Below are 12,750 nucleotides of genomic sequence, written 5' to 3'. Positions count from 1 at the left end.
CCCAGTTGCTGTAGGCAAGTTTTCCTTTTTTTTTTTGTTTTGAGATGGAGTCTTGCTCTGTCACTCAGGCTGGAATGCAGTGGTATGATCTTCGCTCACTGCAACTTCCGCCATCCAGGTTCAAGCGAGTCTCCTGCCTCAGTCTCCAGAGTACCTGAGATTACAGGCACATGCTACCACACCCCACTAATTTTTGTATTTTTAGTAGAGATGGGGTTTCACCATGTTGGTCAGGCTGGTCTCAAACTCCTGACCTCGTGATCGGCCTCCCAAAGTGCTGGGATTATAGGCATGAGCCACCACTGTGCCCAGCCTGCCTTTTCCATTTTTAAATGATGACACTATTACTAAAGCTAATTATGTCTTAGTCTTGTAAATTTTGAAGGCCTAAGTTGGTTAAATTGCTTTTCATAAGTTTTACTGGGTTTGGGGAGAGGAATGGAAGAAAACAGGAAGCCCATTATTTCACGGGGTTGGGAGATGAGGGTGGGGAGTGGATAGATGAGGCCCCACAGAGCTGGGTTAACCTACAGGGCTTCTGTGTTCAAGACACAGCGTTCCATTCTCCAAAGCCTTCTGCCATTTTCCTTAAACATAGACTTGGAATAAGTGTTTGTTGAATGAATTAATGTGTTTGCATTCTTTCTTCATTTCACCTCCTACCTGCAAAGACAGAACCGTAATATATGCCTTTTTTAGAAAAGCTGTGGACTTTAAATATTATCTATGTTGAATTGGATAATAAAATAAAAAATACTCATTAGCCTGGACTTCACAAATCCTAACCTTTAATACCTATGAAAAAGTTACCCACTAATTAAATAGTGTAAAGGGTATTGAAATGGAAATGTTATTACTTAGGAGAGCAAAGGTTTTCTTCCAACTCGGTGAGAGTATACAGCTTAAAATAAGGTGGGAAAGGGCAGCAGTGTTTAGGCTGCTAATCATGTTGGCTCAACTCCAGTAGTTCTCAAGTTTTAGCATCCACGAGAATCCTGTTAGGACACAGAGTTCCAGGTCCTCTCCCATGTAGTACAGAATGTGTGACCAGCAGCCCAGCTTCCCAGGAGAGGCTGATGTTGCTGGTCCGGGAACCATGGTTTGAAACTGCTGGTCCACGCTCTATAGTAGCACAGTTCAGTATATACGGCAACTGGAGAACTAAGGCTAAATGACAGTGATGAACTATGTGTAACGTGTAATCGTATCAAGTATATGTATGCGTGTGTATAGATATATGTATATTTCCAGCATCTTTATACTGACTCTCCCAGAATATAAGCAAACTACACGTTACGTGTTCTCTAAATAGTCATTGCTTTGATGCAACAGTTTCTCCTTTTGTGGAACTCCTCGCTGGCCCCTGCAGGCATCTTCTCTGCAGAGGAGGGGCTGCACAGTGGTTAGAGCATGGACTTCAGGGCCAGTGGCTCTGTGGCTGGAGCTCTCCGAAGCCTCCTTTCCTTCCTTTGCACGCTTCCATGTAGCATCTCAGCTGCACCTTCTTCGGAACACTTGCTTCCCCTGCAGCTGGTCCTCTCCTGCGCACTCCCCTGCCAGGGCCCCAGCTGCTCCTCACTCAACCTGTGACCCCACAGGACTTGCTGCCGTAAATGGGCTTTTGGATTTCCAAGGCACTTCATCAGTGTTTATTGAGGAAAGGAAGGAAGAAAAGAAAACAATAAAAGAGGGAGGAAGGAAGGACTTTCCCAGGTTGCTCATTGCCTTTGTGACATTTTTTGCTGTAACTTTTAAAAGTAGAGAAAGATCCATTAGGTAGAAAATCTGGAAGTTATTTAGGTTGAACCATTTGCAAATGTTGATACCTGATAGTTTTTGATCTACAAAATCAGGTAATTTCATATAGTTCAAATTAATATCTATTTAATACAAATGTATATGAATCCTGGCAAGATAACACAGTTTCTAGTTTTAGAATACAGGGCACCAAGAGTGGATACTGAGCTTGAAGTTTATATGCTCTGGAAGGTCCTCTTTAAAAAATAAGGCAAAAATACTAGTGGAGTATTCTAGATGGGACCACAGAAAGGCCCCTGCCTGAGAGAACCATGAACCTGAGCATGTGCCCCAGAGCTTCATAGTGAAGACCCATGCCAGGGGTGTGGCTTGAAGATGGCAGCTCTTAGGACAAGCACATGTGAGGCTGGAGAGCCACTTCTAAAGAATCTGTATGAGAATAGCACACCTTCTTGGCAGATAACTCAAGTGCCAGAAAATCCATATAGTCCCCTGAGCCAAGTGGAGAGATGAAGGATTGCTAGACTGCCCCGTTGGTTTTGTTATTTCCAAAACAAAATGAGCCTCCAGGTCGGGCAGACTCAGAGGCAGCAGTTTGTCCTTTCGTGGAAGTCCTCACGTTCCTATGTTTCATGCATTTTTCCCTCAGATGGGATGTTTCAGAGCAGAAGGGGAGCTAAGCCAGGCAAACACCCAAGGAGGGAGCAAGAACAGAAGCTGCGGGAACCTGGTGAGGAAGCACAGGGAGGGGCTAGGATGCCAACAGGAGTCCTTGGTATTTTCAGAAAAGTTGCTCAGGGGCTTGCAGGAGAATTGCGATTTCTAGAAATTGCTATTTGAGTGGGAAGTGGTAGGTTCTTTATTGGGATGCTTTAAAGAAATCCTAATTCCATAGTTAGCTGAGTCTAGCAAACACAAGCCCATATGTTAAGAGTGGATGTCCAGAGAATGAATTATTATTATTATTTTTAATCTGAAGCATGGCTTATCCGATTGCCCTCTGGGTTTAGTGACGGCATACACCTCTTTGTGTGTTGTGTCCTGGGCCACGGCCTCACCACTTCTTCCCTCAGTTTCCCTCTGTCCAGGGGCTAAGCTCATTAAGGCTTCTTGATGGAGGGTGGAAAGACCAGGACTCGTGGTCTTCTCCCTCGATTTTGGAACACAGAACTACCCGACCTGCCAGGATGGTGCTGTTTTCTTTGGCTTGTCTAATTTAAGTGTTTAAAACACAAGTATTTTTAAACAAGTTTGTCAACCGCAGGATGTGCAGATTAGCACTCTGTGTACCCAGTAGCTCTGCCAGTCTAGCCTCGTGCTTGGCCAAACTCAGCAACATGAATATTCATTAATAAGCCCATGGGAGGGACTGCTATGAACTGAAATCCTGGATTTTGAAGGGTCAGTCAGGATGACATCTCAGCATACCAGTATGCATTGGGCACAAGGTAGCAGTTCTTTTTGTAAATTTCCTGAGAACAGACGACTGTTTGGCCAGTCTTGGGTGTGCCTGTGTATAGTTTCTAGTGAACTCAGGGTTGGCTTTCTAGGGTAGATATCTCAAGGCTGTGCTTAATTGTTAGATAGTTAGAAGTAATCACCAACAATTTACAACCAGCACAGTGTTCTGAACCTGCTGCGGGATTAAAACTCAGTCTAGAGGTATTGGGAGTACTAGATATTCACATGCAAAAGAATGAATTTGGACTCTTACTTTACACCAAATATAAACACTAACATTAAATGTATTAAATACCTAAACATAAAACCTAAAATGATAAAACTCCTAGAAGAAAATATAGGGGAAAGCTTCATGACACTGAGGTTGGCAGTGATTTCTTACACCAAGAGCACAGGTAACAAAAGCAAATACCAACAGGACTATGTCAAACTTAAAATGTTCTACGCATCAAAGGATGTAATCAACAAAGTGAAAGGCAACCTATGGGACGGGACAAAATATTGCAAATCCTGTATCTTCTAAGGGCTCAATATCCATAATATGGTTTTAGAAACTCCTACAACTCAACAGCAACCACAACAAAAAATAAATAACCCAATTTAAAAATGGGCAAAGGACTTGTCTGGACATTTGTCCAAAGATTATACACAAATGGCCAAAAAGCATATGAAAAGATGCTCGACAGCATTCATCATTAAGGGAATGCAAATGAAAACTACACCTATTAGGATAGCTACAGTTTAAAAAAAAAAAAGAAAGTAACAAGTGTTGGTGTGGATGCGGAGCAGTTGGAACCCTGGTACACTGCTGCTGAGAAAACGTGCAGCTGCCGTGGAAAACAGTACGGCAGTTCTTCAAAAAAACAAAAATAGAATCACCATATGATCTAACTATTCCACTTCTGGGTATAGATCCAAAAGAATTGGAAGCAGGATCTGGAAGAGAAATTTGTATGCCCACGTTCATAGCAGTATTAATAGCCAAGAGGTAGAAGCAACCCAAGAGTGTATGGAGGGATGAATGAAGAAAGAAAATGTGGTCTAGACACGCAGGGGAACGTGCTTTAGCTTTCAGAAGGAAGGAAACCCTGTCCCGTGCAAAACGTGGATGAACTTTGAGGACATGATGCTAAGTGAAATACGTCAGTCACACAGAAGGACAAATACTGTCTTAATAGGAGACATCTAAAGCAGTCAAATTCACAGCAACCGAATGCGGAATGCAGAATGGTTGTCAGGGGCCGAGGGGAAGGAAATGGGCAATTGTTGTTCAAGTTTTAGTTTTGCAAGATGAAAAAGTTCTGGAGATCAGTTACACAGCAATGTGAATATGCTTAACACTACTGAACTGTACACTTAAAACAGTTAAGATGATAAATTCTAGATTATATGGGATTTTTTTTTTTCTGAGAAAGAGTTTCGCTCTTTTGCCCAGGCTGGAGTGCAGTGGTGTGATCTTGGCTCACTGCAACCCCCACCTCCTGGGTTCAAGCAGTTCTTCTGCCTCAGCTTCCAGAGTAGCTGAGATTATAGGCACCCACCATCTAATTTTTGTATTTTTGGTAGAGACAAGTTTTTGCCACGTTGGCCAGACTGATCTTGAATTCCAGACCTCAGGTGATCCACCTGCCTTGGCCTCCCAAAGTGCTAGGATTACAGGAACCAGCATGAGTTGCTATATGGGTTTTTAAACTACAGCTAAAAAATAAAATTTAGAAAGAAAAACTCAAACTAGAGAAGCAAATGGTATCAACAACTTTCTTGTACTTTCAATGAAGGTCAACTCAAGTTCATTTCTCTTGCCCAGCACCAAAAGTTGATCTGAAGCCAGCCTGAGAGTCCACAGCAGAGTCAGCCCTCCTGATTCTTCAGATCTTCAGATCTTCAGTCTATCCAAGGGCAGACTCCCCAAATTAAAAATTACCCCCCATTTCCTGTCTTTGGGCTATTTTAGTGCCTCTGAGAGCTGTCATCGGGGAAATGGCTCTGGAAGGAAGTAAAAGTCAAGGCAGAGGTGATAAAAAGTTCTGGGAACAGGCCGGGCACAGTGGCTCATGCCTGTAATCCCAGCACTTTGGTAGGCTGAGGCGGGTGGATCATGAGATCAGGAGTTTAAGACCAGATTGGCCAACATGGTGAAATCCACACATAAGAGAAGTGACTATTGGGACAAGCAACGTTCCTCGATGATGGCACCTACTCCTGCTTCGTTTCTTCATCTCTGAAGTGGAGATTCATCCTATGACTTCTTTTGGCGGGAAAATTCTAGCTCAGAGAAGGTGAGCTGAAAATTAAGAATGGCTGTTTGAGGAGAAAATGAGAGAAGGGCTCATAAATGTCTGTGGATAGAATGTATGTGAATGTCCATGTAGGAAGCCATGTGCCTATGAATATAACTCACACAGAAAGGTGTTGGCTGATGGTTTGTGTGAGAGCTCCCCTCATCCTTGCCATAGTCACATTATAAAGCTGTTTGAATAACAGCCTGTATTCTCATCTTTTCTCTCAGAGGAGAAGATTTAAGGGACTTTGGAAAAGCAGAGAGCGTTTTCTGCTAAAATTCTGTCATGCAAGCTACACACAGAGCTTCCAGTCATATATTTGGTGACTATTAACATGAAAATTACTGAATATGGGTGTATTTTTATGCCACATATGGACATAAACTTTTCTACTATAATAGAAAAATGTGTAGAGTTCTCCTTTGAAATATTCATACTCAATTTTGTTTAAATTAGCAAGTATATACATGGTCGGAATTCACATATTTGTTAGATTTTTAAGTAAAGATTTTTTTTAATGACTTTCTCTTTGGGGTTGCATGTGTTAGTTTTAAGCATGATTTTAGCACTTTCTATTATAATGGATCTGGTTTTTAAAAGCAAGATGAAAGGTTAGGTGTGGAACCTCTTTCAGCCTGAGCTTTAAGCAGCCCTTTTGAATGACCGGATAGATGTCAAGTACATACAGGTGCACACGCCCCTGAAAAGTGTGCTGTCAATTCCAGCCACTGGTGCACTACTAGTTTCAAAGGCAGTTTCAGAATCTTGGTTAAAGAATAAAGTCTTTTATGTTTCCTACATGGTCAAGGTCAAAATTTAAAGTCATTTTCAGGTCTAATAGATGGCCTGTCTTCCTGGCTGCTCTCTGAGCAGAGTAGCCACAGCTGAGATTTTCCTTCACAAAGTAAATGTATATATACTTAGAGAAGCAGTTGCTGATGTTTTCAGGGAAGGAGTGTTTACTTAGAAAAGCAAAACAAATTAGTAAACTGCTTGCTTTATATAGGTAAACTCTTTGGAATCATGTAGTATTTCCAGGAGGTGTCAGAGCTATCACCTGCGGTCAGATGAATTCGCATCTTACAAAGCTAACCAGGTTTCTTTTTCGTAGGACTTCTCAGTGGGCTAGCATACCCCAGAAATCTCCCAGAGGGGCTGGAGGCTAAGCAGTGCCCACTTTTATCTGCCCACGAAAAGCTTTCAGTGCTGGACATCTCTCAGACTAATGTTCTGAGGAACACACTTTGGGAGAAGTGGGGCAAATGCAAATGGAAAATAGAGAAAAGGCTTCTCCATTTAGAGGTGTGCTTCGTAACTTCCATTGCTACAGTTCCTTTCTACATACTTGACTTGTTAATTCTGCTTTCTTCTTCAGGCTGCCTTTGGCTTGGCCTGTTCATAGCAAACCTTGCCTATCAAAGCGTTATATGAAATACTATAGAAAAGATTTCAACTGAATTAGGAACATGAATGAAATGCCTTCATTTCTCAGATTCATAGCATGTTAGCACCTAGGGTGGAGAAAAGAAGGAAATGACAGGGACATTTATTTCATGCTTATGTCCCAACCCAGTGATGGCCAGACTTGTCTCCCCTGACAATCAGTGGATGCTGGAATGCATGGTTTTCCTGACAGGACCGAAGGCTCCTTCCCCCAGCAGCTGGGCAGGCTGTGGGCAGAAGCCCCCAGCTGAAGGCAGCTGCGTTGTCCAAAGCCCACATCCAATGACTGTGTAACCTGAGGGTATGAAAGCTCAGCTCCTTTGCCCCAATATGGGACAAGTCTGAAGGACTAGCTGCACTTCAGCATTCCCTGGGGTCAGCTGGGGTTTTTGTTGAGACTGCCCTGCCACACCTCCCCCTGCCCAGTCCCACTTCCTGCGCATGCCACTGGTTCTGGAATCTGCTTCCCAGAAAACCTGGCCCATAGAACTGGAAGGAAGAAATCTAAGGCTAATACTTGAAGTGGAAAGTAGCCACTCTCCTTGCTTTTTAATTCATTTAAATTTCCATCTCAAGCTTCCGTTCTGCCTAATGGCAGTGCCATAGTCTTTGTCAATTTAGAGTAAATTCAGTCCCCACGTCCTGCTGGGGTGATATCTCTTTTCCACAGGACTTCAGGGGTTGCCATTTCTGTGCTAGGATCCACTAGACATCCCGTATCCTGGCTGCAGGCTGGTTTGTAGTCCATGCCCTATTTGTAGCTGCATCCTTTTTGGCTCAAATGCCAGGTCGTACCTGGCAGCTACCTCTCAGTGCCACATCCTTGCATGCGAAGGACCATTCTTTTACCTCCCAATCATGCTGGGCCACTTGGGGACAACATGAGGCTGCCTAATTTGCCACTATAGAAATTGTTTTATAGGGCAAAAAAACCCGACTAAGGTAGACTTCCATTGTTCAGCACTGAAGGTTCTGTTCAAAATAAGTGATTTAGAGTTGTGCAGAATGTCCTAAAGAAGAAATTATTTTTTGGTGTCTCCGGGTGATGTAAAGGCCCTCAGACACGCTCTTCTGCAGAAATGGGTTTTAAATGAGTTGCATGCGACCTCCCACTTTGCCTTAACATATCTCTATCGAGTACCTTCCATTTACGGGCTTGTTCATGATGCTGGGGACACAGTAGAGAAACACACAGGGAAAACTTTTGATCTCCCCAGTTTTTTAATAGGAATTTGGTCCCTATAGAACCAAGACATCGTCAGCAGTGATTTCAACATGAGGGCCATAAACGAGAAGGCATTTGCTTTTATTTTCCCCGTTGGAGTTAGGTGAGATCCCTCTTGCAGTGGCCTCCCCGAGGGAACATCAACACTACTTTCTGCTCAGTTGAATGTCACAGCCATTGACTCTGTAAATAATCAGCAACTCAGACTTTCTCCGCGAATTGGCAACGCACAGGCACGTCTGGCTGACAGACATGTTTTGACTGGTTCGTATATTGTTTTTAAAAATATTTTTAATTTTAGAGATTTTACAAACATTTGGATTTCTAGTTTCTCTCTATATATATATATGTATTTTTAAAGTACCTGGTAGGTCAAAGTTCACAGCCTCATATGGCAACCAATTTAATCAAAGTAAGTACTGCTTCCTCTACCCCGCTGCCTTCAGATGGGGCAGGTGCTTTGCAGCTCAGCACAGTCTGGTCAGACAGCCACCCTCCCTCACCTCCCTTACCCCCTGGTTCCTGGAGGCCTATTCCTGGAGGCTTTTGTCTTTACATTAATCAAGGCTGACAAAGCTGCATCCTGGGGCTTGTGATTCTGGCCCCACCTACTATAGTATTTACCTGAAAGTACTTCGGCAAGGTGCTTTGTACCTGCATCAAGACATTTGACAAGCAGTGGGTGTGGTGACTCATCCACTGTTGATTGTGATGTAGAGTGTTCATACCCTTAACAACCATCTCTGTGACAGCCATTGGTGTTGGTTGAGAGATCTCACTCATTGGTTCTCCTTCCAGCAATGTTAAGATGCAAGACCCAGCTCCCTGTGGTTGGGTGAGGCCATATGGCACTTCAGACCAGTAAAATATGATGGGAAATGTTACACAACATTTCCAGATGAGCGCATTGTCTGCCTGTGCAAGACGTCCAGAGCTGTCTTCTCCTCCCACTACCACAACCAGCATCATCCAAGATGGTGGCTGCCTCCAGCTGAGTCCCAGAGGGAGGAGACCAGGAGCAGACCCCCAGCTAAGGAAAAGAGGACATGGAGCACGAGTGAGATGCAGATTTTTGTAGAAATGAGTAACTCAGGTTTTGGGATCTTTTGACACTGCAGTATGCCCTAGTCTATACTGAGTATCACAGTCCATAAAAGAGACTTCTCTATGAGTCCTGGGAAGAATTCCTCTTTTCAGAAACTGATTTCCACATATCTTATGGATTCTAAGAATCTTCATTAGCTTCTAGGAACTTTAGACATAACAGTAGCAGAAGTAGGATATTTGAGTGGGTATTCTGACTTTTCCCCTGGTTTAATCTTACTTTTTAAACTTCTTATAGTTTAAGTAGGCTATGATTGTTTTAAAGGAAGAGCAATACTGTATTAAAAAAATGATTATACTGATATAATTTACTTTCAAATACACGTATATGTCTCCCTTGAAATAAATTAATTTGTACTGACATAAAACAAGTAAAACCCTGAGAATCTGCTGCATGTATCTTACAGGGTGTGAGCATGAATGTGGTGTTTAACTCTTAGGACTTCCCAGAATTTCTTTTTAAAAGTGGACTGTGGGCCAGGTGTAGTGACTCATGCCTGTAATGCCAGCACTTTGGGAGGCCGAGGTGGGCTAATCATGAGGTCAGGAGTTCAAAACCAGCCTGGCCAACATGGTAAAACCCTGTCTCTACTAACATTACAAAAATTAGCTGGGCATGGTGGTACATGCCTGTAATCCCAGCTACTTGGGAGGCTGAGGTAGGAGAATTGCTTAAGCCCAGGAGGCAGAGGCTGCAGTGAGCTGAGATCCTGCCATTACACTCCAGCCTGGGTGACAGAGCAAGTCTCTGCCTCAAAAAAAAAAAATTGGACTGCACGAGAGGTTCATGGATTGAAGGACTTTGGGATTTTTCATCAAAAATGTTGCCTTCAGAAATATGTTACCTTTTCTGTGGTTTCTTTATGGACTACTAGTTTAAAGTTGTCAGTGGTAAAGTGGAAATATTTATAAGAAAACGTGTGGTTTGGAGTTTTTTTATATATTTATTTTTATTTGTGTAGGAGAACTTGCTGGTGTTTAGGGTTATTTGCCATTAGTTGCTTGAAGTAGTGACAACTGTCCCTCAATTTCCTCCGTGACCTTTAACCCTAGCAAAGGCATTCTTACTTAAGCAAATGTCATGAGACATATCCAGTCTCTCTGGAATTACCTTCACTACTAGTTTTCTATTGCTGTGTAACAAATTACCATAAACTTAGCAGTTTAAAGCATCACTTGGGTATTCACTCAGTTCTGCAGGTCAGAAGTCCAACACTTAGCCAGGTTCTCCACTCGAAGTATCACAAGGCCCAATTAGGCATGGACGAGGCTGGACTCTTATCAGAGGGCTCTGGGGAGGAATGTACTTCCAATCTCATTCAGGATATTGGCTGGATTCAGCTCCTTGCATTTGTAGATCTGAGCTCCTTACTTCCTCACTGGCTGGCTGCTGGGGACTGGTTTTGCTGTCAGTGGCTCCCCATCTTCCTTCTCATATGGTCCCTCCGTCATCACATCCATCTCCCAGTGTCAAGTCTTTCTCACACTCTGAATCTCTCTGACTTCTCTTTCTACCCTCAGCTGGAAAAAACACTGTATTTTTAAAGGATTCTTGATTATCTGGCTGGGTGGGGTGGCTCATGCCTATAATCCCAGTGCTTTGGGAGGCCGAGGCTGGTGGATCAGTTGAGGCCAGGAGTTTGAGACCAGCCTGGCCAACCTGGGGAAGCCCTGTCTCTACTAAAAATATAAAAATTAGTTGAGTTTGATACACCTGCCTATAATCTCAATTACTCGGGAGGCTGAGGCACAAAAATCTCTTGAACCTGGGAGGCAGAGGTTGCAGTGAGCTGAGAACATGCCACTGCAGCGCTATCCTGGGTATTAGCAAAGTAAGACTCTGTCTCAAAATCAATAAATAATAAAGGATTCATGATTGCCCACCTAGATCGTCTCCTATCTTTAGGTGGACCAATTACATCTGCAAAATCCCTTTTACTCTATAGCATAATCATGTAACATAATGTCACGTGACATGACAGGGGAGTAAACTCAGGTGGCATAGAGGAAATCTGAAATTCTGCCAACCACATCCATTGACCGCTCTGCTACCTCGCTTCCATAGTCTTTGGAAACCGCTTTTCTCCTATTTATCCCCTACCAACTCCAATCAAAAGATTGTTGCAACTCATCTATCTGTTGAGCAAGCGAGTCATTAGTGCAAGTGTATGTTTTTTATTCACATGTATGTAACATGTTTGGAGTAGGCGGTGCAAGGCGGTGATGAGAAATATCTGGGTAAGGTTATAGGCAGCACAGCGAAGTAATTGGGAGCACAAACTCTGGTGCTGGCTAGATTCATTTACTCATTGTATGACTTCAGATAATTCACTGAATCTCTCTGTGCCTCAGTTTCCTCATCTCTAAAATGGGGACTATAAAAGCAAGTACTTGGCAGGATTGTTGGCAGGAGTGAATGAGGAAACTTAGTAGAGTGCTTAAACAGACCTGGCGCAGAGTTACCACCACATGAGTAAGTGTTTTAAGAACGATGCCGGGTGCTGTAACATACACATTCCCAAATCTGAGCGGCTTAGTACAGTCCAAGGTCATTTCCCACTTGCATCATGGTCCAAAGCGGGTGCTTCTGATTGGGCTGTGTTGTTTGTGGTCATTTAGGAACCCAGACTCCTAACATCCTGTGACTCTCTCTTTGAATCACTGGGTCTCAAAGTAGATCCAAGAACCCTGGGTTCCCTGAGACCATTTCAAATTCAGACCATTTCCACAAGGTCCTCCTTTTCCAACTGTGTCTCTGCAAAAGCCTCGATTGCTTTTCATATTCTTCAACCAACACAGCATAACAAGTGAAATATAAAACCAGATGTGAGAATCCAACTGTCTTCTATCAAGTTAGATACCAAGAGAGTTGCAAAAGTGTGACATAATGCTACTTTTGTCATTTTTTTTTTTTTGAGCCAATATGGTTAATTTTCTTTAAAACAACTACCTATATTGGCATGTGGGGCCTATAAAATTTATATTTTTATGTTTTTAATGTATTAGTATTCTAAAGTTTTCTTGGTAAATATCAACAGATGCAACCCACAGAAGCAAAAGCTTTTTGGGGTTTTAAATAAAGAATATAAAGATGTTCTGAGACCAGAGTTGGAGATGCAGTGATGTCATCCAGAGAGGCTTTTCCGGTCAGCTGGAAAATGAGTCTCCCGGGGCCACATCGGGGAGGTTTCTATGCGCCAGTCCTGGAAGCGGCACGTCATTTCCACTTGCATTTTCATTGAGTGGGGACTGTAAGTGGCAACTGCTCAAGAGAAAGCAGCAATGGCTGGGTCACCACCTGCCGGTCTTTACCGTAGTTGACTGTTTTCAAGGGTTTGTTGCCTCTTGCCCAATGCGTATCCCAAGTATTTTGTTCAGTGTTCTCCAAGAGCAATAACATGTGGTTAAATATACTCAGACCGCTTCAGAACATTTTCAAATGAGCCTGGTTTTTGCCTTAGTCGTTTGGAAGCTGGC

At 43.0% G+C, this 12,750-nt stretch overlaps 1 protein-coding gene across 6 annotated transcripts in view; it reads left to right on the top strand.

Annotated features, from left to right (window-relative positions):
* Positions 1-12,750, top strand: part of CHN2 (chimerin 2) — a 322,514-nt gene that overhangs the window by 225,387 nt on the left and 84,377 nt on the right. The window contains exon 1 of one of the 6 annotated variants that reach the window (XM_035253538.3): positions 8,930-9,226. The exons of the other annotated variants lie outside the window; for them this stretch is intronic. Coding sequence (XP_035109429.2) covers positions 9,038-9,226 — 189 coding nt within the window. The 5' untranslated portion in view covers positions 8,930-9,037. Of the gene's footprint in view, positions 1-8,929; positions 9,227-12,750 lie in introns of those variants that run through there. 6 annotated transcript variants of the gene reach the window in all.

Source organism: Callithrix jacchus, chromosome 11, assembly GCF_049354715.1.
Source record: "Callithrix jacchus isolate 240 chromosome 11, calJac240_pri, whole genome shotgun sequence".
In the NCBI taxonomy this organism is placed as follows: Eukaryota; Metazoa; Chordata; class Mammalia; order Primates; family Cebidae; genus Callithrix; species Callithrix jacchus.
This window is presented reverse-complemented; position numbering and strand designations above follow the sequence as displayed.